The 20,327-nt window shown below is 41.2% G+C and overlaps 1 protein-coding gene across 14 annotated transcripts in view; it reads left to right on the top strand.

The window, feature by feature from the left end:
* The window catches only part of ASXL2 (ASXL transcriptional regulator 2), a 236,576-nt gene that overhangs the window by 90,447 nt on the left and 125,802 nt on the right, over window positions 1–20,327 (top strand). For 13 of the 14 annotated variants that reach the window (XM_043509997.1, XM_038393797.2, XM_043509989.1 and 10 more), the window contains one exon: window positions 11,799–11,907. In XM_043509997.1, coding sequence (XP_043365932.1) covers window positions 11,799–11,907 — 109 coding nt within the window. Of the gene's footprint in view, window positions 1–6,767; window positions 6,812–11,798; window positions 11,908–20,327 lie in introns of all 14 variants that reach the window. The other variant, XM_043509998.1, reaches the window with a different exon arrangement.

Genomic DNA, 20,327 nt, shown 5'->3' with positions numbered 1-20,327 from the left:
TACAGGCTTGGAAGGAATCAAAGTTGGATAAAGGCATGAATTGCCAACATTCTGTTAAAATATATTACTCAGAGGAGGGCAGCCAACTAATAGCTAAAGAATCATATTGTTTAAGAAAATAATTTATACATTAATCTTCTGGCTCAAGCACTGGATTTGGGACTCAGAAGTACTCAGTTCAGTTCCCAGCATTGACAGAAACTTCCTGAATGACCTTGGTCAAAGGATTGGTCTCTCTCTGCCTGGTATCCATTTATAAAATTGAATGATAGATCCTCAGGGTGTGGTGAAGATAAATTTAATGTTTGTGAAGTACTTTGATACTATTGTAATAGAGGTCATATAAAAAGCCTGCATACATTTGTGTATGTTAGTGAGGATATTGGCAGAATTGTGGAGATAGTGTTAGATGATTAGTGCTGCAAGGCAAACACAAAATGGAATAGTCAAGAAATGTTTAATTGACACTTCTTACCAACAGAGTGTCAAAACTGAATTTGGTGCTTAATTGACAGCAGTGGTGACTGATGCCTGGTACTTAACCACAGCATGGGCATTAGTATAATGTTTTACCCACTAGTGCCTCATTTGTAAGCTGGTAGGCCAAAGTTAAGAGCGAGATGGTATTTTGGTAGTTTTCATGCTTATTCATCCCTAGATTGAGAATAACGAGGGGACCTATATTCCAGTCCTCTGATAAATATGTTTAAGGTAGTTCTAAAATTGAAGTAAGTGTGTGTGTGTTAGCAACAAAACTGGAAATGGGGTTTCATTCTTACACCAGTCTGGTAATGCAGACAATGGTGAGGCTTTCCAATGCTATCTCTTCCATAATCAAGACAAGCCATGGCATGCTCAGTTAACCTCTCATTCTCTGCTTTTTCAGGCTGTGTACATCCTCCGGCAGAGACTGCTAGGAGTGCAAAATTTTAAAATACCTGGCCACAAACTTTTGCAACAACATAGGGGAATTTGCTGTTCATTTCTAATAGCTCCTAGGGACAAGCATTTTCAAACCATAGATGCAGTACTGAGATCCTGTGTAAATATTTCACTAGTCAGTGGCTGCAACTGCACCATCAGTGCCAGTAATGTCTTTTGGGAAAAGGAAGGATGGAAGCAGTGTAAAGATTTCATTTATGCATCATCCAAGGTGAAGGAAGAAACCTGGAACTAGAGCATCTCCCATCACCTGTAAGTATTTTGTAGGTATTCGGAGAGAATAAATTGGAAAAAGTAGAGGCTAATTAAATAAGTGGAAGTGTAATCCCACTTGCTTTTGTAGGGTATGGCTACTCAGCTGACGTTAAAGTGCTGCTTAAACCACCTCCACAAAGGGAATACGCTACCGCTTTACAGCACTGAAACTTGCATCACTCGAGGGGTGGGGGTGTTTTTTCACACCCCTGAGCAAGGAAAGTTCAGTGCTGTAAGTGGCAGTGTAGACAAGCCCTTAGTCATGGTCAGTAGACTTTTAATCTTCATTATAGATGATCTCTGAGTTGGATAAATCTCCTTAAATGACTCCTGTTGAAATTGGAGTCGCTTCACAATGTTCATTGCAACTAACAGCTGTAATATGTAATGTTTCAATTGGGCTCAGTGAAAGATGTTCATTTTGACTTCTTTACATATAGGCATGTCTAACTGTTGTGACTTTTGGTATAAAATATCCATTATTAAAACTGGAACCTCTTGAATACAGATAGCTTGTAGCATCTTCAAATTATATAGATGACATCCAAAAGGTAAATGCCCGTGTATATGGAGTTGAGACTTTTGGCTGCATTTCCAAAGTTGCCTCGTGGTTAAGCCCACGGGGATGTAGGGTTTAGTTGTCCAAAAGAAATGTAGCCACTATCCCTACTCCTCACTTTAGGATTATGTTTTAGAATTTTTTTGCACCACCATTTTTTTGCTTTGAGATTCAGACTCTAGTTTTGAACCTGAGACTTTCAGATCAAAGCCATATTCTGCCTAACTAAGGATTCTTTCTTTGTCTGACCTATAATATATGACAAGGTAAAAAAAAAAAAAAAATTTCTGTTCCTCAGCTGAAGCATATGCTTCTTTTATGTGCTCCCATAACATTTTTTTCTCTTCTCGTCCCTCATCTGAGTCCAGTTCTTTTCTTTTTACGGCTTGCTGTCCAGTTCAATCATGTTAGTTGAGTTTTCCTTATTGAGCCTGATTGCTAGAAATAAGGATAGCACGTGTTCTGTTTTTGAAGGTTATCTGCACACCCTTGGAGCAATATGATTATTAAAATATTTGGTTTCGTCTGTTGTGCACAAACCCAGGTCTTTTTAATTTTGCCTTTTAGGGCTTGCTGCTAACGTTTATGAAAATTGAAGAAGCTGGTCACTCTAGCCCCACTAGTGGTATAGAACAGTGATTTGTATCAGCTTTTACATGCATCAAAATGAGGCATTCTCTTCCCAGCACTGATGCCTGCAACTTAGTGGCCTCAAATGTGACTTATTTGTACACTAAGTGCATTCATCTACTTATAGAGGAGTCGTCGTATAGAAGCATGTCAGGTGGGTTCCTATCCCCTTCCTGTAGTCTTTCCTTTTGTTTAACTCCTTTGTGGAGTTTGAATCTTCTAAAGAGCATGTACCCTATTAATTGATCCACTGCTCTGTCTGTTACCTGCCTTTCAGGTTGTCTTTCTAGTGGAAATCGGCTCCAATAGCAATGTGGGAGTTGTTCTTTCTTGCTCCTTTTTGCTGCTTTTTTCACAAGGACAAAGGTTTTCCTTGGCTCTGTTAAGAGATTTGAAATAATATCCAAGTTTTACTTGCTGCAAGAGATCCATTTCTATGCTTTGTTCATCTCCTAGATCACAAAATGAAAAGCTCTGGCATACCTTAGGTTTTTGGAGAGCACTTCAGTTTTGTTTGGACTGTTCACAGCTGTTCCATAAGCTGGAATTTTTTGTGTGCGCCTTTGTTAGTTAAAGGGCAAACACATCAAACCAGTGCTAGCAAAGTATGATCTAGTATCACCTATTGTGTTCTGTTCCTTGAGCATTTCTTAGTACTTGTACCAATTAGGATAAAAATAGTCTGGCTCATATAATAAGGTGAAGACTTAACTGGACAAGAGACATATCACCAAATTTTCACTATACCCCCTGGCAGCTATCCCTGGCTTTTCTCCCCCTTTTTATTCAGTGGAAATTCCAAAGTCTGGGCTCAGCAGGACCGGAATTACCACATGCAGTTTTTATTTTGTGGTCATCTTCAATAAGCAAACAGTATTAAATTCCCTTTCTTTGAAAGATGGGTCCAGCAATTTAAAATGCAGTGATACTTGGCTTTGGAAGCTACTCTTCCTCCCACTCCCTTAATTGGACTGCAGTAGCTCAGGCTTGTTGATCTTCAGGGCAAATCACAAAGCCTGTTTATTCACTTAAGCCATTGGGTAAGAAGAAGCTTCATGAGGGCTTATGTTTATGAGGAGAAAAGTGTAGTTGGGTGTGGCTTGTGGGTTAGCTGATGGTTTTATTTTGACTTTTTGGTAAATTTGTAGTAAAAGCTGCTAAAGTATTTGGGGGGGTGGGTGTATATGCGTATGTAGAGCTAAAACTTAAAATATTTATATCCGCTCCACATAAGTACAGAGGGGTGAAAAATCAATGCTTGCTAAATGATTACAGTTGATGAGAAGCTGGAGATGAGTCAGCAGTGTGCCCTTGTTGCCAAGAAGGCTAACAGCATATTGGGCTGCATTAGTAGGAGCATTGCCAGTGGATCAAGTGAAGTGATTATTCCCCTGTATTCAGCACTGGTGAGGCCACATCTGCAGTATTGCATCCAGTTTTGGTCCCCCCCCGCCCCCCACTACAGAAAGCATGTGGACAAATTGGAGAGAGTCCAGCAGAGGACAATGAAAATGATTAGGGGCTGGGGCACATGACTTATGAGGAGAGGCTGAGGGAACTGGGCTTATTTAGTCTGCAGAAGAGAAGAGTGAGGGGGGATTTGATAGCAGCCTTCAACTACCTAAAGGGGGGTTCCAAAGGATGGAGCTCAGCTGGTCTTAGTGGTGGCAGATGACAGAACAAGCAGCAATGGTCTCAAGTTGCAGTGGGGGAGGTCTAGGTTGGATATTCGGAAAAACTATTTCACTAGGAGGGTGGTGAAGCACTGGAATGGGTTACCTAGGGAGGTGGTGGAATCTCCATCCTTAGAGGTTTTTAAGACCCAGCTTACCAAAGCCATGGCTGGGATGATTTAATTGGGTTTGGTCCTGTTTTGAGCAGGGGGTTGGACTAGATGACCTCCTGAGGTCCCTTCCAACCCTAATCTCCTATGATTCTATGAAAAGGACAAGTATATAAAAATTGTGGTGGTGTACCTAATGTAATGGACATTTACTATTCCCCACAAAGTATATAGGTGAAATGTAGACTAGGTGACTGGGTCATTTCCATATAAAAATTCTTTCTTAGGTCAGAGAAGACTTCCCTATTCAGAGGGACCTGGAATCCATGCAGAGTGAACTAAATACATAGAAGTATTTGGCACAATAATTTGTGAAATTTTTCCCAGCACTGTTGTCTTATCTGAGAACTCTGTTTGTTCAGGCAGACCTGAAGAAGAGCTCTCCGTAAATTTGGAAGCTTATCTCGCTCGCCAAACCGAAGTCGGTCCAGTAGAAGACATTACCTCATCCATCTTGTGTCTCTAATATCCTGGGACCAGCACAGCTACAACACTGCATACAACTCTGTACTAACAGTTTTTGCTATCCTCTCACAAGAAAGCCATGTGCAGTTGTCGTCATTTGTTGTTGTACAAAACAGAGTATGCTGTCTTCTTGGTGGGAAGAGAAATCCTAGATGCAATAGATTCTGCTTAATAGCAATCTGGATATAGGCAATTTCCAGTCAATAGCAGCATTTTGTCAGGAACCAATCCTGTCCCACTGACTTTAACATTAATGGGATTTTGGATATTGGGAATGGTGTGCAGCTTATTAACATGTTTTGGAAGAAAGGTCCCAGCTGCAGGCAGGGAATGATATGCTGGGGTGTGCCTTCCCTGGTTGCTGCCCTGCGAACCTGCCTGTACACAGGGACATGGTACATTTCCTTTCGCTCTCTAGGCTGCTCCATGCCAGGGGGCTGCATATAGGGAAGGAAGTGCTGGGACATGCTGACCCCCAGAGAGCACAGGGAGAGGTATGATGCAACTCTACAACCCCCATTCTCCCACTCACCATAGAAAGTCTCGGTACCTGGGGTGCAGCCCTCACTCCCTGCTGCTGTGCTGCCTGGCCCGTAGGCAGGTTTGCAGGGCTGCACCCAGGGAAGGCATATCACAGCACTTCCTTCCCTGGTTGCAGTGACACAAACCTGCCTTCTGCTTATTAGCAACTGCTGGATAATGGCAACTTCTTGCTGGCAACTGAAAGGTCGCCAATAAGTGGTGTCAGAGGTTCTCTGAACATGAGCTGAAAATAATATCTTTGGACAGGTGCATCCTCTCGCCACACCTGCTCCTCTTATACCTATTGTATTGAGCGTCTCTTTAGGCAGATGGGATAGTTCACCATTACCAATAGTGTTTAGATTCTGTCATGATGAGCACTACAGGAACCTATCCGATGACTCCTCAATCATTCTCTTTCCTGTCGAACTTGGTGTCTAATTTTGAGCCAGCAAGTTGTCTGGGGCAGAAAGGCAAAAGGTCACTTGTGGAATGTGCTTTTTGAACCCTATGTGTGTCCCTAACTTAAGCCATAATGAGAAATTTATTCATCTTTGGTTTCCCATGAAATGGAAACCAAATAAATTGGACTTTCCCCTAACAGAAGCTATACTTCCTTCCCTCCTAGGCCAAAATGAGTCCCCTCTGAATCAATCTGATCCACTCCTTTGAAGATCTTCCTCTCCTTGCAAGTGGAGGAGACTTGCTTGCCATGCCTCCCTCCTCTTAGTTAGCCATCCTTTGATTAGTGAGCTTCTTAGGTCTCCTTGCTAGATATACTGTACCGTAGGCTAGCCATCTTCTTGCATGGTGCCTCTCTTGCAAGGTTCTGGGCCAAGAGGAGTCCATGAACACTCAATGAAGTGTTCTGGGATACATTTAGATGAAAGGTGCTACCCAATGTAAATGGCAGCTCATTACTGGAGGCACTATCAAGGTTGACTGACCCATATTTTCTATTTAACAAATGTATATTTACTTTTAGCCATTTCTTCTGAACTTAAGATGTTGTGGTTTTCCTGTCCAGCCAGTGCAACAGGACGCTTACTAGAACACAAATTGCTACCTTGAGGCAACTCTCTGAAAAACTGCCATAGTTTTTATTACTACACTTTCATCTTCAGCCATGGTTGAACTCTGTGCTATGCCAGTATGTTCCCATATGAGTTACTCAGCTGACAGTACACTGCCCCCCATAGAAATAAGCAGGGACTGAGGGAAAGTACCACTGGCCCCATTAGTCTGTTAGCAGTCTGCATGGTTTCACTTAGCTTCTAGATCAAAGAGCAACCAGGTAGCTGTGTCCAGAGTTGATAGAGGTATTGGAACTTCTCTGAAAATGAGCTGAAAATAATATGAGGACAGGTGCACCTTCTTCCCACACCTACTTCTTTTATACCTACATTCAGTCTCCACAAGCTTGGGTACTACTGAAGTCTGTTCCAAAAATGTGTGTTGGTACAGTGATGCACTTCTTCTGAAGGTCTTTTATGGATGGGGATGTGGGTTTATATTAATTATTAGATCATTGCTTTGCTTACATTTTTAAAGGGGTGTCTCTCTCCTTTTTTTGGGTTGCAATCCAACTCCAGAAGGTAAGACTCACTGCTAATGTTCTAAAGCTACTATTATATGTGAGCTTAATTGAACTTAATTCACAGCTTCATAATTAAGCCTTAATTAAGAAACCAACCAGCTTCCTTCATGCACAGGTCTATAAGCAGAGTAGTAGCTGTATAATTAGTGTTAAAGCTTTCACTAGTTGAATCTACCTTTTTGTGCATGCTGTTTGCATTAGCACTAGAGTGCAATGCAAATTTGAAACCTAATCTGCTTGTGAATTTTGTGGAAGATGTCAATTTAACAGCATGGGAATGCTTAGTATCTTACAAATTAACGTTTAGAACTGTTTGTGAACCTGAAATGTGTGAGCAAAAGCTTGATTTGCATGACAGTATATTTATGTGCACTTCTTTGTTTTGGTGATTTTTGAAGGAGGGTTGTCTTGTTCTGCGTGAAATAAGTTTAACACATGCTTTATAACTTTTATTTTTTTAACATTCACAGCTTTTTCTGAATTGTAACTACATTCTAGAGTTTGGCAGTTAGTACAAACAGTATCAATTTTTAAGATGCCTCTATGCTCAGATATTCCAATAAATACACAAATTAAACTGCATTTTTAATCAAATGGCTCACCTCAAGTTTTCTGTGTGCTCCTGTTTTGAATGCAAAAAACGTTATGGAGGGAAACTGAAAACACTCTTATCTATGTAACTCAGATGCAAAAACACAGAGCGAAGGAGGAGAAATTAATTAAAAAAAATAAAGCTAGCAGTATTCAAAAGCATAAACTGAAAAAAAAAATCCCAATTTGCAGTGATTATGTGTAATGAATGTATACATATTCATTACTCTGACATATATTTTATATTAAGGTTCCATTTATAAATAGAGCTAATGTTTAATAGATGTCATGGTTAATTTAGTCCAATAGGTGAATAGGTTGCTTATAGCCATCTACAACACTTTCTGCAGATCTGTAACATATACTACTCATGTCTGTAAGATGTTTATAACATCAATTATCTGTTATAAACCATTTCTAAATAAAGTGTGGACTATTAGTCCAATAAACAAATTCCCCCTGGGTTGAAATTTTCCATGGAGCTATGTTATCGTTATGCAAACATATACACATTTAGAAACAAAAACCATTTTGGGGCATGTTTCAACCAGAAACCTTGTTCACATATAACTCTTCTGAACCAATTTTCTTGAAACTTGGTTTTCTTTAATCTCATTGAGATCATTGAGGCATATATGCACAAGAGGAATTTGTTCGGCTTCTCTGTTTTGATTTTAAATGTTTCAGAATGTTTAGTATACCTTAATCTAAACTAACAAAGATTTAAATTTGGCCACTCTAACAAAATATCAGGATGTCCATAACTCACCTGAACAGTCAAGTCATTTAGAGGAATGAGCAGAGGGCTGAGAGCCCAGAACTCCTGAGTACTTTTTCTCATTTCTATTACTGAGTACCCTTAACGGTCCTTTGCAGTTTGTCCTTCTGTAGCATAGTATAAATGCTATTTAGTTGGGACCCTCACAGCAACTCTCCCCCCCTCACCCCAAATGAATATATTTATTTAAATTTTTCAGATAGAGAAATGATCTTATTATATTGGATGTTGATTCTCTCTTCTTTGAATGAAGAATTATCATTCTTAACCTTTTCATTAATGAATTGGAGGAGGCGATAAGGAACATGTTAAATTTTCAGAAGATATTATTAAGTGAGGGAAATTGGGGTATTTGAAGGCTACCAAATAAACTTCCAAGCTGATGCACATAAGTCCAGTACACACTATCATAGTTCAGGCATGAGTGTTGGGGGAAAGTGGTTATAAGTACCAATGGAAATTAGCAAATGTGTCAACGGAAGCTAATACATTCAATATACAACTATTTAATGGGAATGATAAACTTTGAAAGCAATATTCCTGAAGAAGACTGCAAGCAGAAATTTATTTTACATAGTGCCTAATATACATGGAGCTTCACAAATGCATACAAGATACCTGCCCAAAGAATTGATAAACATGGTACGTTGGGGAATAGTTAACACACGAGAATGAGTGTAGACATACAGAAATAATGAATAACAGTGGCTATGAGCAAGGCCCCAGTGTTCTCTAAAATGATGTGGAAACTGCCATGGATAAAACACTGGCTTCAAAAAATGAAAAACTATAGCACTTTGGCAACATCGTGGATGCTTCTGTGTGCATACATACTCTTTCTGGCTGGACATTGCACTTGGTACAGTTGCTAGATAAGGGTTGATGTGCTGCGTTGGCCTCAATTTCCTCAGGATGTTATGATACTTTATAGATGTTGCTTAGGCGCTTCAATTGTTGTTGTGTCCTATAAACTTTGGACAAGTAATGAGATGTACTTGTATACTGTTGCTCTTCCTGCTTGTTAATAAAGATAGTTCAGAGTTGGCTCTGCGTTTGCCTCACTCTGTAGTGTCTCACCAAGGAAGCCTAAAGGTGCTACAATGAAGGACAAAAATGGGATAGCTGGAAAGTAATCTAGGTTAACACTTCCTTAAACAGTTAAGATGACAGACACAGAAATGTTGTGAAGCTTTTTATTCTGAACTGAAGATCTTTCTGGATCTCGACACAAGGCCTGAGCATGCTGTCTATGTGGATCAGTCTGACTAATTCTGCAGGGAATTATATATTGAAAGACTAGAGGAGTCCTTTGGTGCTAGTAGTTTAGTAGGTAACAAAGGTACCATCCCTTTATAAGAAGTGAAACTTATGAGAACTATTGCATATGCCCACAGCATTAGTAAAGCCAAAAGGGTAGTTAGAGATGTAAGGTGTAATAGCCATTTTACAAACAAAATTTGTTTCCAAAATCTCTGCAGAAAACCTGTCCAGTTTCATAAACTGAATCTGCAGACTGCAGAATCCATGGCTACATCCACTGCTGCTACTCTGAAACATGGCTACATTTGTGACAGAACTCAGATCATTGGGCTCAATGCAGGAGTAACTGGATGAAATTCTATGGCTAGTGTTATATAGAAAGTTGGACTATAATCTAGTGGTCCTTTCTGTCCTTAAGATATAGGTCTTTGGACTTGAAGTTGGGAGACCTGGATTAAATTTCTGGCTCTATTACTAGCCTGCTATGTGAGTGGGGCAAGTCACTTCATGTATCTGTGCCTCTGTTTCCCCTCCCGGCCATTGTCTTATCTATACAGACAGTAAGTTCTCTAGAGCAGGGACTGTCTCTCACTATGTGTTAGCATAGTACCTAACCAAATGGGGCTCCCATTTCAATTGAGGCCTGTAGGCACTAGAGCAGTATAAAAGTTCAATAATAATTCTCATTGGCTCTCCATTTTGTATTCCATCTGTGTGTTACCTTAACTTATACTGCAAGATTTTTGGGAAGCTGTCTCTTCCTGTATGTTTGTACAACACCCAGCACGATGGAACCCAGATCAGTTTGGGGACTCTGCGAGCTACTGTAATAGAAATGAATGATGATTAACTACTAAACTGTCTTATCTCTATAACTATAGCACTTAATGTGTTAATGTATAATTCTGGAGTGCATATGTACTGGCTGAACCTCCTGTGTACTGTCTTCTGCCCCAGATTTCCCCTCTCATCCCTATCCCAAATGGAGCTGGGGGTGGGGAGGTACAAGCTAATTTAACAAAATTAGCCTTGTAGAAGTAAACTTTTATAGTAAAGTTTATTCACTACAAATTAAAAGATGAAAGATGTATCTGGTCTGGAATGTTGAATCAGCTTACAGTTTGAGTAGTAGCTTCTGTATAGGAGCAGTGGGAGACTGGAAGATGGAAGGTTCTTATCAGTACTTAATTCTTGCAGAGTGTTTTTTTTATATGTAGCTCTCAAAATTATTTACCATAGAGGATAAGTATCATATCTGTTTTACAGAAAAGATAAGTGACCTACCTGAGCTCACATGCTTAATATATGGTAGCTTTGGGAATAGAAGCCAGGTCAATTGACTCCTTGTCTCATGCCCTATCCACCCAACTTTTCTGCCTGCAAACTTAGAATAGTATGAAATGTAAATTGCATAGGGGAAAAAGCAGCATTAGGAGGGGAAAAACACCCATATGGGTCTCCCTGTTTCAGTTCTAGTGGCCCAGAATTAAGGATCCAAACATTGTATACTAGTTTTCTCGGTGGGCAACATTTCATATCCATCATGTTTATTTCATTACAGTGCATAATCTCACACACAGACAGAGAGAGAGAACTTTTGGTATCTCTCCACCTTGCATTTTTCCACAACATAAAGCTCACAGCAAATCCAAGAATAAATTCCTAATAGCGATCTGAATATTTATCTGTTTTTGAAAATAAGTTTGACTGCTCTGAAGCTAGCCTCCCACCTGAGTTTCAGCCTTCTGCCCACCTTCTCTCCCCTGCTTCCCCCCCAAAAGCCCCAGTTGAGCTTATTGTAGCTGTTTGTCTCCCATTTTTGGCTCCACTACAATATAGCAAGCCATTGTCTCTCCTCTGCTCCCAACTCAAGGAAAACAGAACAGGAGCAGATTAAGTTCTTTCTCTCTCGCTCTCTGCATCTAACTAGACTTTGTACTACTTTCTCCTACAGATTTTCTAATTTCACTGTTTGAAGATGAAGGATTTTAATAAATTAGGGTTTTTAAAAATAAAGCTGTCCATGGGTATATTTACTTTGTTAGCTCAGGATTTGAAGAGAGGGTCTGAGATGAGAAATTGGGCAGGAATCTTTCCCCCTGGACTGGGACAAGTGCATATTCAATCAGTCCTAACATTGCTTGAATATAGCAACTTAGCTCCTCTCCCCTCTGGGGCTGGATTCACTCCACCTCTGCATGCTTTACAGTTTGACTATTAAAGGCTATGAGAGGCCATTAGTGTCTCACTCCTGTTTCTCAGCAAATGACTAATAGGACTAATATTGACCAAGTAAACATCATCTTTAGTAGTGTTCCTTCAACATTAGAGGCTAATCCTGTGCTTTTGTTTTCAGTGGGACTTCTCCTCTTGCATGTCTAAATGCTATGCTGCATACAAACTCCCGAGGGGAAGAGGGCATTTTCTATAAGGTTCCAGGGAGAATGGGAGTGTACACACTGAAGGTAAGTGTCTCAGCTGGAAGAACTCTCTTTAAAATCTTTAGTGAACTTTTAGCCATTTTAATAAGTTTTGGATTGATAGCCCTGAAGAGTGAAATGCTCCTCATCCAGTGATCTTCAACAGCATAAGCAATTGCAATAGAAGCTTCCCCAGTGTACCTTAAACCTGATGTTGAGGGACCATCTCCAAATGAGAAGGATGTTTAGTCTTCATGCCTTAGCAGTCCTTCGCCTCTCTGCTGAGACTGCAAATAAGGGGTGCCAACTTAGTCTGCAGAAGAGAAGAATGAGGGGGGATTTGATAGCTGCTTTCAACTACCTGAAAGGGGGTTTCAAAGAGGATGGCTCTAGACTGTTCTCAATGGTAGCAGATGACAGAACGAGGAGTAATGGTCTCAAGTTGCAATGGGGGAGGTTTAGATTGGATATTAGGAAAAACTTTTTCACTAAGAGGGTGGTGAAACACTGGAATGCGTTACCTAGGGAGGTGGTAGAATCTCCTTCCTTAGAGGTTTTTAAGGTCAGGCTTGACAAAGCCCTGGCTGGGATGATTTAACTGGGACTTGGTCCTGCTTTGAGCAGGGGGTTGGACTAGATGACCTTCTGGGGTCCCTTCCAACCCTGATATTCTATGATTCTATGATTCTATGAACTCTTGCTAATGGTGTTGTTAATTTGCTGATATCAATTCCTGTTCCCTAGGAACAGGGCTGATAAATTCACTGAATGTAGCCCATTTATTAGCTATCAAGTGGTAACTTTGTCACCATTAATCTAGATTAGTACCTAGGCCGAAGAATTCCTTCTTCCATTATTAATTGACTCAAACCGTCCAGTCCCCCAGCTGGGGAACTTATTAAAAAGGGAACCCTAGGATTATTTTGTTTGGAATCAGTCTCATTTATAAACTATTAAAATCTTTATTTGAAATCTTATTCTCCAATAACACTACTGAATTAACCAGCCTCTGGCACCGCTATAGATTTTTCCATAGATTAAATGTGAAAACTCACTCCCTTTGTTTAATCACCTATATGTAACCATAGAATGGCACCTGTGTGTAATGTATGGACTTGAATTTGGGGGAAATATGCTGGAGGTCTCAGGCATCCATTAGTAAATCAGAGTTTTTAAAAATTACAGATAATATTCTAAACACAGAATATATTGCATTCAGTATGAAGTAACACTGTTTTGGACATTATGGCAGGGAAGGATGAACTGATCATTGGACTGGAAGCAGGTGGTTACCTAGGGACCAATGATCATGACCTGATTTACATTCAGTATAGGCAAACACAGGAGAGGCCCACCAAGGAATACATATATAATTGTATAATATATATAAATTTACCATTTATATATACTTGGTGCTTTAAAATGGCAAGTTTCCTACAGCTGAGGAAAATTATGAGGAAAATTGATCAGGAGGAAAAATTAACAGAAAAATGTAATTGAGAGTTGGGAGGAGTTAAAGAAGAGTTTATTAGCTGGCCCGAAAGTCTCAATTACATGTTCAAGAAAAAGGACAACTTTAGCTAAGAGCCCATCGTGCTAGCAGGGACAGTGAAGGCAGCAATTAGAACTAAAAAAGCAATGTATAACAAATTGAAAAAGGAGAAGTAGACATCAATGTATGTAAACTAAAAGTTCTTCTGGTGCTTGTCTAGATCTAGATATTTCTATAATAAACACTATTCTTGGCATGCATGCGCTTAAGATCAGAATCTTTTGGCAGCCACACATGCTCTTGTGCTCCTGTACCAAAGGCATGAAGGACAGAGCAGCCCAACTTCTACTCAGTTCCTTCCTGTTATCTGTAACAGTGAGACAGGGCTACACAGTGTCCGCATCTTGATGCATCTCTTTTAGCTGTTGTATTGTTTTGTAAATATTGATGTTAGTTTAGGAATAGTTAGTTCTTATTCAGGTGATTGCACATGGCCATTACATTTCAGTATGTGCACACCCAGTGCACTGTTGGAGATTTTTTTTCCTCAGCAGTACCTATCAGATACTGGCACATGTGCCCTCTGCTGTCTCATGCCACTGCATATGATATAAAGGGAAGAGCCTCCCCAACCCCACTCCTTCGTACCAATCATGACAGTTGTTGGAGCGTGTTATCTAGCTACTGCAAGTTTCCCCTCTGTCTATGTGTATATAGTTGGTGCTTGAGTTTAGTCATAGTATGTGTTAAGTAATAGTATTAAGTTTTGTTTTAATACTCAGTCACCAGGCTCAAGACCTGCGAGTCCTGCAAGAAACTGATGAATGAGCAACCTCAGTCAAGTTGCTGCTTCAGGGTCTTTAAACAAAGAATCAAAAAAGACAAGGAGACCAGACTTAAATTTCTTCTGATGGTCATTCCTGCTCCCATTCTCGGAGCTTTTCTGCTTGGAGCAAGTGCAGGAAGGTTCCTCTTGTTTTGGTGAATCCCAATGCAAGTCACTCTCCCTGAGAATGAGGAAGAGGCACCCAGAACATAGCTTCAAAGGACTCAGTATCTGGGCAATCAAGTTCCCAGGCACCCAAGTCCAGCAAGCATGCTGAAAAAGATGGAGTGCACTCAAGGCCATGGCACTCCCAAGGCAATAATCTACTCAGGTGGGACCTGAGAACAGGTCCTGTTGAGACCAGACCCTGAAGCAGAACCATCTAGTTCAACAGTGCTGTCCTTGTCGACTCAGCAGCAAGGTACTATCCTCGTGCTGTCAACTCTGGAAGTTTATGCTATGGCATGTGATTTGCTAAGTCTCTTGGTACTGTTTGTACTAGGGATCAAGAATCCAATGGTACAGTTAACTGCTACTAAATATTTGCTGGCTTCTTCATTTCAGTGTTCAGTAGTGTGGGCTCCTCTGGACACCTGAGAACCTCATCGTATGGTGCTGTCCAGAGGGAAACCAGTGATGATCTCTGATACCATCTTCTCCAGACTAGCAACACCAATACCTGGCACAGACTTAGCTGGGGATTGGTCCTGCTTTGAGGAGGGGGTTGAACTAGATGACCTCCTGAGGTCCCTACCAACCCTGATATTCTATGATTCAGACAGGAACAGGTGCGTCCCCCCTACCTTCCCACCCCCAAACCACACACACTTGGTCAGATTTGGAGGTCAGCTAATACTTGTCACAGTTGCATCACATAGCTCACAACTCTCCTCTGACTGGAGGCTCTGTGGTGGCCAGCCAGTAGAGATCCTTGGTCTGGAAGAAATTGGGCGCCAGGGCCTTTCCAATGGCCATTTTGGAACCCTTGGGGTTTTCCCCCTGCCTCCAGATAGTCTCCGAAACCTTCTTGCTCTACTTCCTTAAGTAGGCATCAAAAGTAATCTCAGCAGGAAACTCTTGATACTGAGCAAGAGGAAATTGCTCTGGTGAATCTCCCCTTGGAAGAACTAGAGGAGGTCTCACCACAGCCAGCTTTGGCTTCCTCCTCTTCATTACCCAACAAGGCAGTGGTAGTGGAGGGCTCCTTACTTCTATCTGATGATTATAGAACCCATCAGAACCTCTTAAAGAGGGTGGCTTCTGCCTGGGATAGTCAGATGGATAAGATTTGAGAGAGGTCCCACAGATTTGTCGACATCTTAACGTTTATAGGACCTTCTCAAGTGGCGCTCCCAATTAATAAGGTTTCAGAGTAGCAGCCGTCTTAGTCTGTATTGGCAAAAAGAAAAGGAGTACTTGTGGCACCTTAGTGGCATCGGAACTTCCGATGAAGTGAGCTGTAGCTCACGAAAGCTTATGCTCAAATAAATGTGTTAGTCTCTAAGGTGCCACAAGTACTCCTTTTCTTTTTGCCAATTAATAAGGCTATCCAAGAGTCCACCAAAGTGCTGTGGCAAACTCCATCTTCCCTAACGCCGCCCCCCCCCTTACCCCCAGCAGAAAGGTCTGCTCTCCCCTTACAGGAATCTGAACATTTTTACACCCCCTCCCCTGTTGGTGGTCATTGGTGGTTTCAGCTGCTAGCAAGCATCTACTCCGAAAGCAAAGGATGCAATGAAGCGCTATCTGTTTGGCAGAAAACTTTATTCAACAGCTGGACTGCAGTTCAGGATTGCTAATCGGCAGGCATTGCTGGGTTGCTATGACTTTAACATCTGGGACAGTATCTCGAAGCTTAAGGATGGATAGTTCCTCACTATGGTGGATGAGAGAAAATTAGTGGACTGGACCTCACTGAAAGAGGATTTGGATGCTGCGATTCTACAGTTAGTGCTGGGGTATCGGCCATTATGATGCGCAGATGTTTGTGACTCCAGTCATCTGGTCTCCCTCAGGAGGTCCAACAAACCATCCTGGCTTTTGGTTTTTACACTCACTGCTTGCTAATCCCAAAAGTAAAAGATCTGACCCATACTAGATCTGTAAAAGTTGAACAAATGCCTAAATAAAATCGTTTTCCTGGTCACTCTGACTTTATTAGCCACTCCTTGGATTCTGGTGACCGGTACCCTGCCCTCAACTTAGAGTGCATATTTTCATGTGGCAATATATCAAAGCCACAGGAAATTCCTCTGTGTTTTGGTCAACCAACCCAACTACCATTTTTCAGTCCTGTGTGCACCGCCACATGTTTTCACAAAGCGTATGGCAGTGGTGGTGATCTTGAGGAAATCAGAAGTTCCATACCCGGACAACTGGCTGGTGAGAGGTTGGTTCAAGACTCAAGTGCTGTCCAACGTGACTACTAGCCAGTCCATCTTTGGTGTGGTAAGATTGCTCATCAACAGGGTGTGACACTGTATGGAATCTGGGGGGCACTTCAGGATATTATGCATACCAATATTGTAAAATTGCAATGAGTTATGCCAGATACGCTGTCTAATATAACATTTTTGCAGATACATTTTGCCAGGTATGATCTTTTTCGTTTGTATCACCTTGTATTGTAAATTATATTTATGGTATGTCTGTAGTTCCAAACTTGTGCTGTGCATGTGGGTGACACTCCCAGACAGACTGGCATTAGTGCTGCCTAGCCAGCTTGATGGCCCATCAAGGGACATCAGCTTTAATTGACCCATTGAGAGAAGGCAAGGGATACATCATATGACTCAGCAAGGCATGCAGGGGCATGCCTATGGACAGAACTCTAAGGCTTCCAGGCCATGTGATGGTCAGCTTGTGTTTGGAACAAAGGAAATCAAGCAGCATGGCGCAAGGCTATAAAAGTCATCTGCATCTTCTGCTTCTTGTCTTCAGTCCTGCTTCTTACCTCTGGAGTAACCTTTCTACAAACGAAGCTCTGAACAAAGGACTGAATGACCCCTCCAAGCTGTAGATGTGTTTCACAGGGACTTTCAAGCCAGCAAACTCACCAGTACTGCTAGGAACCTGATGGACTTTTGAAGTTTTTGTATGTATGTGATTGTTTTATCATTTAACAACTCTCTTCTTGTTCTTTTTTCTTGCTTTATAATAAACCTCTCGTTTAAAATACTAAAGGATTAATTGGCAGTGTGGTATTTTGGGTAAGATCCAAACCTATATTGACCTGTTAATGAGACTGACCCTTTGGGTCAGAAGAACATTTTGTATATGTGAGCAGAGTTTTTTAAATAACTTCTTACTGTACTGGTCCTATGTGCTAACTGGGAACCAGAGAACTGATATGCAATAAAGGGGGCTGTGTGATTTTTTTTTTTTTGCTTCTTGATAACCAGTGTCGGGGATCAGAAGCGCAGTTTGTGACTGGTTGGGGAGTTTAACATTGGTGTTACCCACCAGTCTTGGGAGTATCTTTTGCTCTCCCTTTTGCAGCCTGCCCTGATCACTGGAAATGCCGAGAAGGCTTCCCTAGGCACACTGGGTCACACAGGGAGAAGTCAATCTTGTTGCTGCTTCAAAGGATAGATTTTTTTTATAGGGGCCGGTCTTGGACTCTTCAGAAGCCAGGGCCTTCCTCCTACAAACAAGATTCCAGTCAATGTTGGCCACTGTTTTAGCCTGAAAGCCTATCCTACCATGAAAGTATGAGATTGCCTCAGACTTTGAGGCGTATGGTCTCCTGCACTTATGTGGTTCAGCATGCAAGGCTTCATCTCAGCAAACTGCAAGGATGGAGAGGTTGGTATACTCACTCCCTAGCTCTCCATCTCCGTTAATACCCTGTTGGATTGGATGCACTGTTGTTGTTGTTTGTGAAATTGAGATATTGCTGATGATTTCAGACAATTCCCGGACTCATGGAAATGTATTGCAGACTCACTACAGATCCCCTTGGAGGAGGTTAGAGAGCTGCAACATAAGCTCCTAGGTATTTTTCAGTGGACACTCTCTGAGTTGCCTTGCCAATTAATGAAAGCCCTGTTGAACCCTGCCAAGACCATCTGGCAGACTCCAGCAATGATACCACTGAGAGACTTTCAGAGGGATTTCTGGATGTATTATTTCTTATGAATCTGCTGATTTATAATTTCTTTTTAGGATATTAGCCTATTCAGTGAGGTCTCTCTCTACCACTGTGGCATTACTCAAATCATTTCCAGCCTTGAGATCTGGAAGGCTGCAACTTGGGCTTCAATATATACATTTCCCAAGCACTAAGCAGTGACTCATTCATCTAGATCAGGTGCCCTTGGGAATGCAATCTTTTCTTCAGTATTGGACTCTGCTCTGACACTCCCTCCTCCTGTTGAGGATACTGCTCAGAAGACCGTTAGTGGAGCAATCATAGGGACATTACTCAAAGAAGAAGAGTTTACTCATTTTGCACAATAACTGGAGTTCTTTGAGATGTCTGTCTGGATGCTCCACTATCCACCGTCCTTCCCCTCTGCTTTGGAATTTCTTCTGTGGGACTTGGCAGTGAAGAGGGAACTGAGGGTGGTTCATTTGGGAAGCCCGGGTGCATGCGTGGGCTGAATGGGTACTAACTGCCAAAAATCTCTGATCAAAGGCGTGTGGGGCTCAAGCACACCTGAAATAGAGCACCCATAAGGGGACACATCTCAAAGAACTCCAGTTCCTGCACAAGGTGCATAAGCTCTCCATCTTAGAAATGTTATGGAAGAAGAAGCCATAAGATCTGTTCATAGCCTGGATGTCTAGCACAAGAGAGGCAACTCATATTTGTAGTCTCTTCCTCTTCTCCTCCCCCCTGCCATTAGAGATTTAATTCCTCTGTATTTAATACCTCTCTCTTTTAGGTTTTTCTCTCATTGCCGTATACAAAGTGCTAATACTATTACCTACTACACTTATGTTCCTGGAAAATTGAGTATTCTGAAGGCCAATATTTTTGTCTGCTCTTTATATGGACCCTCAACAGGATTTTAAAAGATCTCTAGCTCTGTAGGTGGTCTCCATCTCCACTTTTATTTATCCAAAGTTCATTGCCAATGATTAGGTCCAGAATAGCGTCCAGTCTTACTGATTAATCATGATGCAATCCTTCACTTGGGCATCTTTAGTTTTCCCAGTCAGTATTTAGACAGTTGATATCCATTATTACCACTTCACAGGCCATATTACAGACCCTTATCGAAACAAATGTTTCTTTGTTGACCTATTTATCCTGAGACATCTGTCTGATTTTATTGTCTTGTCAACATAAAATATGCAAAATAATTCTCTCAAACTTTGAGATCCCAGCCTAAGTTTGCAAGACTGATAGCTACCAAGCTAGCTTTTTCTTGTAAACTAAGTGTAATTTGTTTTGGAGTCACTAAGATAGAATAAATATGGGATGCCATTTTTAATTATCTTTTACAGTAGAATAACACTTTGTTTGCTCAATTGGTTATAAGGAAGAAAAGTGTGTGGAAAAGGTGTTGGTTCTGTAGTTTGGAGTGCATGCCTGCCCTGCATAGAGCGCTTCGGAGAAGGAAAATAGAATAGATGGATGAAAGTCTCACTGTGTGTATATTACAGGAAATTATAAACTGACTTGGTGCGTGGGAGTTTCTAGAATATGATGGGCCCACAATACAGATTGGGCAGCCCATCGGGGGAGTATGATAAAGAACTTTCACCAAGAATAAAGCAAAAGGGAACGAGAAGAGGCACAGTTGGCAAGACATACTCTCTGCTATCAAGTTGCATGTGGGCTTCCTCTGCCTCATGGGGACAGCTGTTCCAAGAAGCAAAGAGCATCCAGATTTTGCACCAGTTGTTTAGCATGTTCTAGATTATTCTGTGGTTGTCATTTTGTGCCCCACAGATGTTTTTTTCCCCAAAATAGAAGACTTAAAAAGAGAGATTTTGAAAATAGGTAATTTGTAATAATAGTTTGGCTTGTCTTGCGTGACTGTAAATTATTTATCCCAATGTTGCTGATATAATGAAGCTTTAATGGAGGGACACCATAGACTCACAGCATCTTAATCGACTTGGCTGCCCTATTCAGGGACAACACAGCTGACTGCAATTCAAGGAGAGAGCTAGAAAAGGTGCCCTAAAAGTTGCTCA

Source organism: Dermochelys coriacea, chromosome 3 (assembly GCF_009764565.3).
Source record: "Dermochelys coriacea isolate rDerCor1 chromosome 3, rDerCor1.pri.v4, whole genome shotgun sequence".
Classification (NCBI taxonomy): domain Eukaryota; kingdom Metazoa; phylum Chordata; order Testudines; family Dermochelyidae; genus Dermochelys; species Dermochelys coriacea.
Note: the sequence above shows the minus strand (reverse complement) of the source record. Positions and strands in the feature narration are given on the sequence as shown.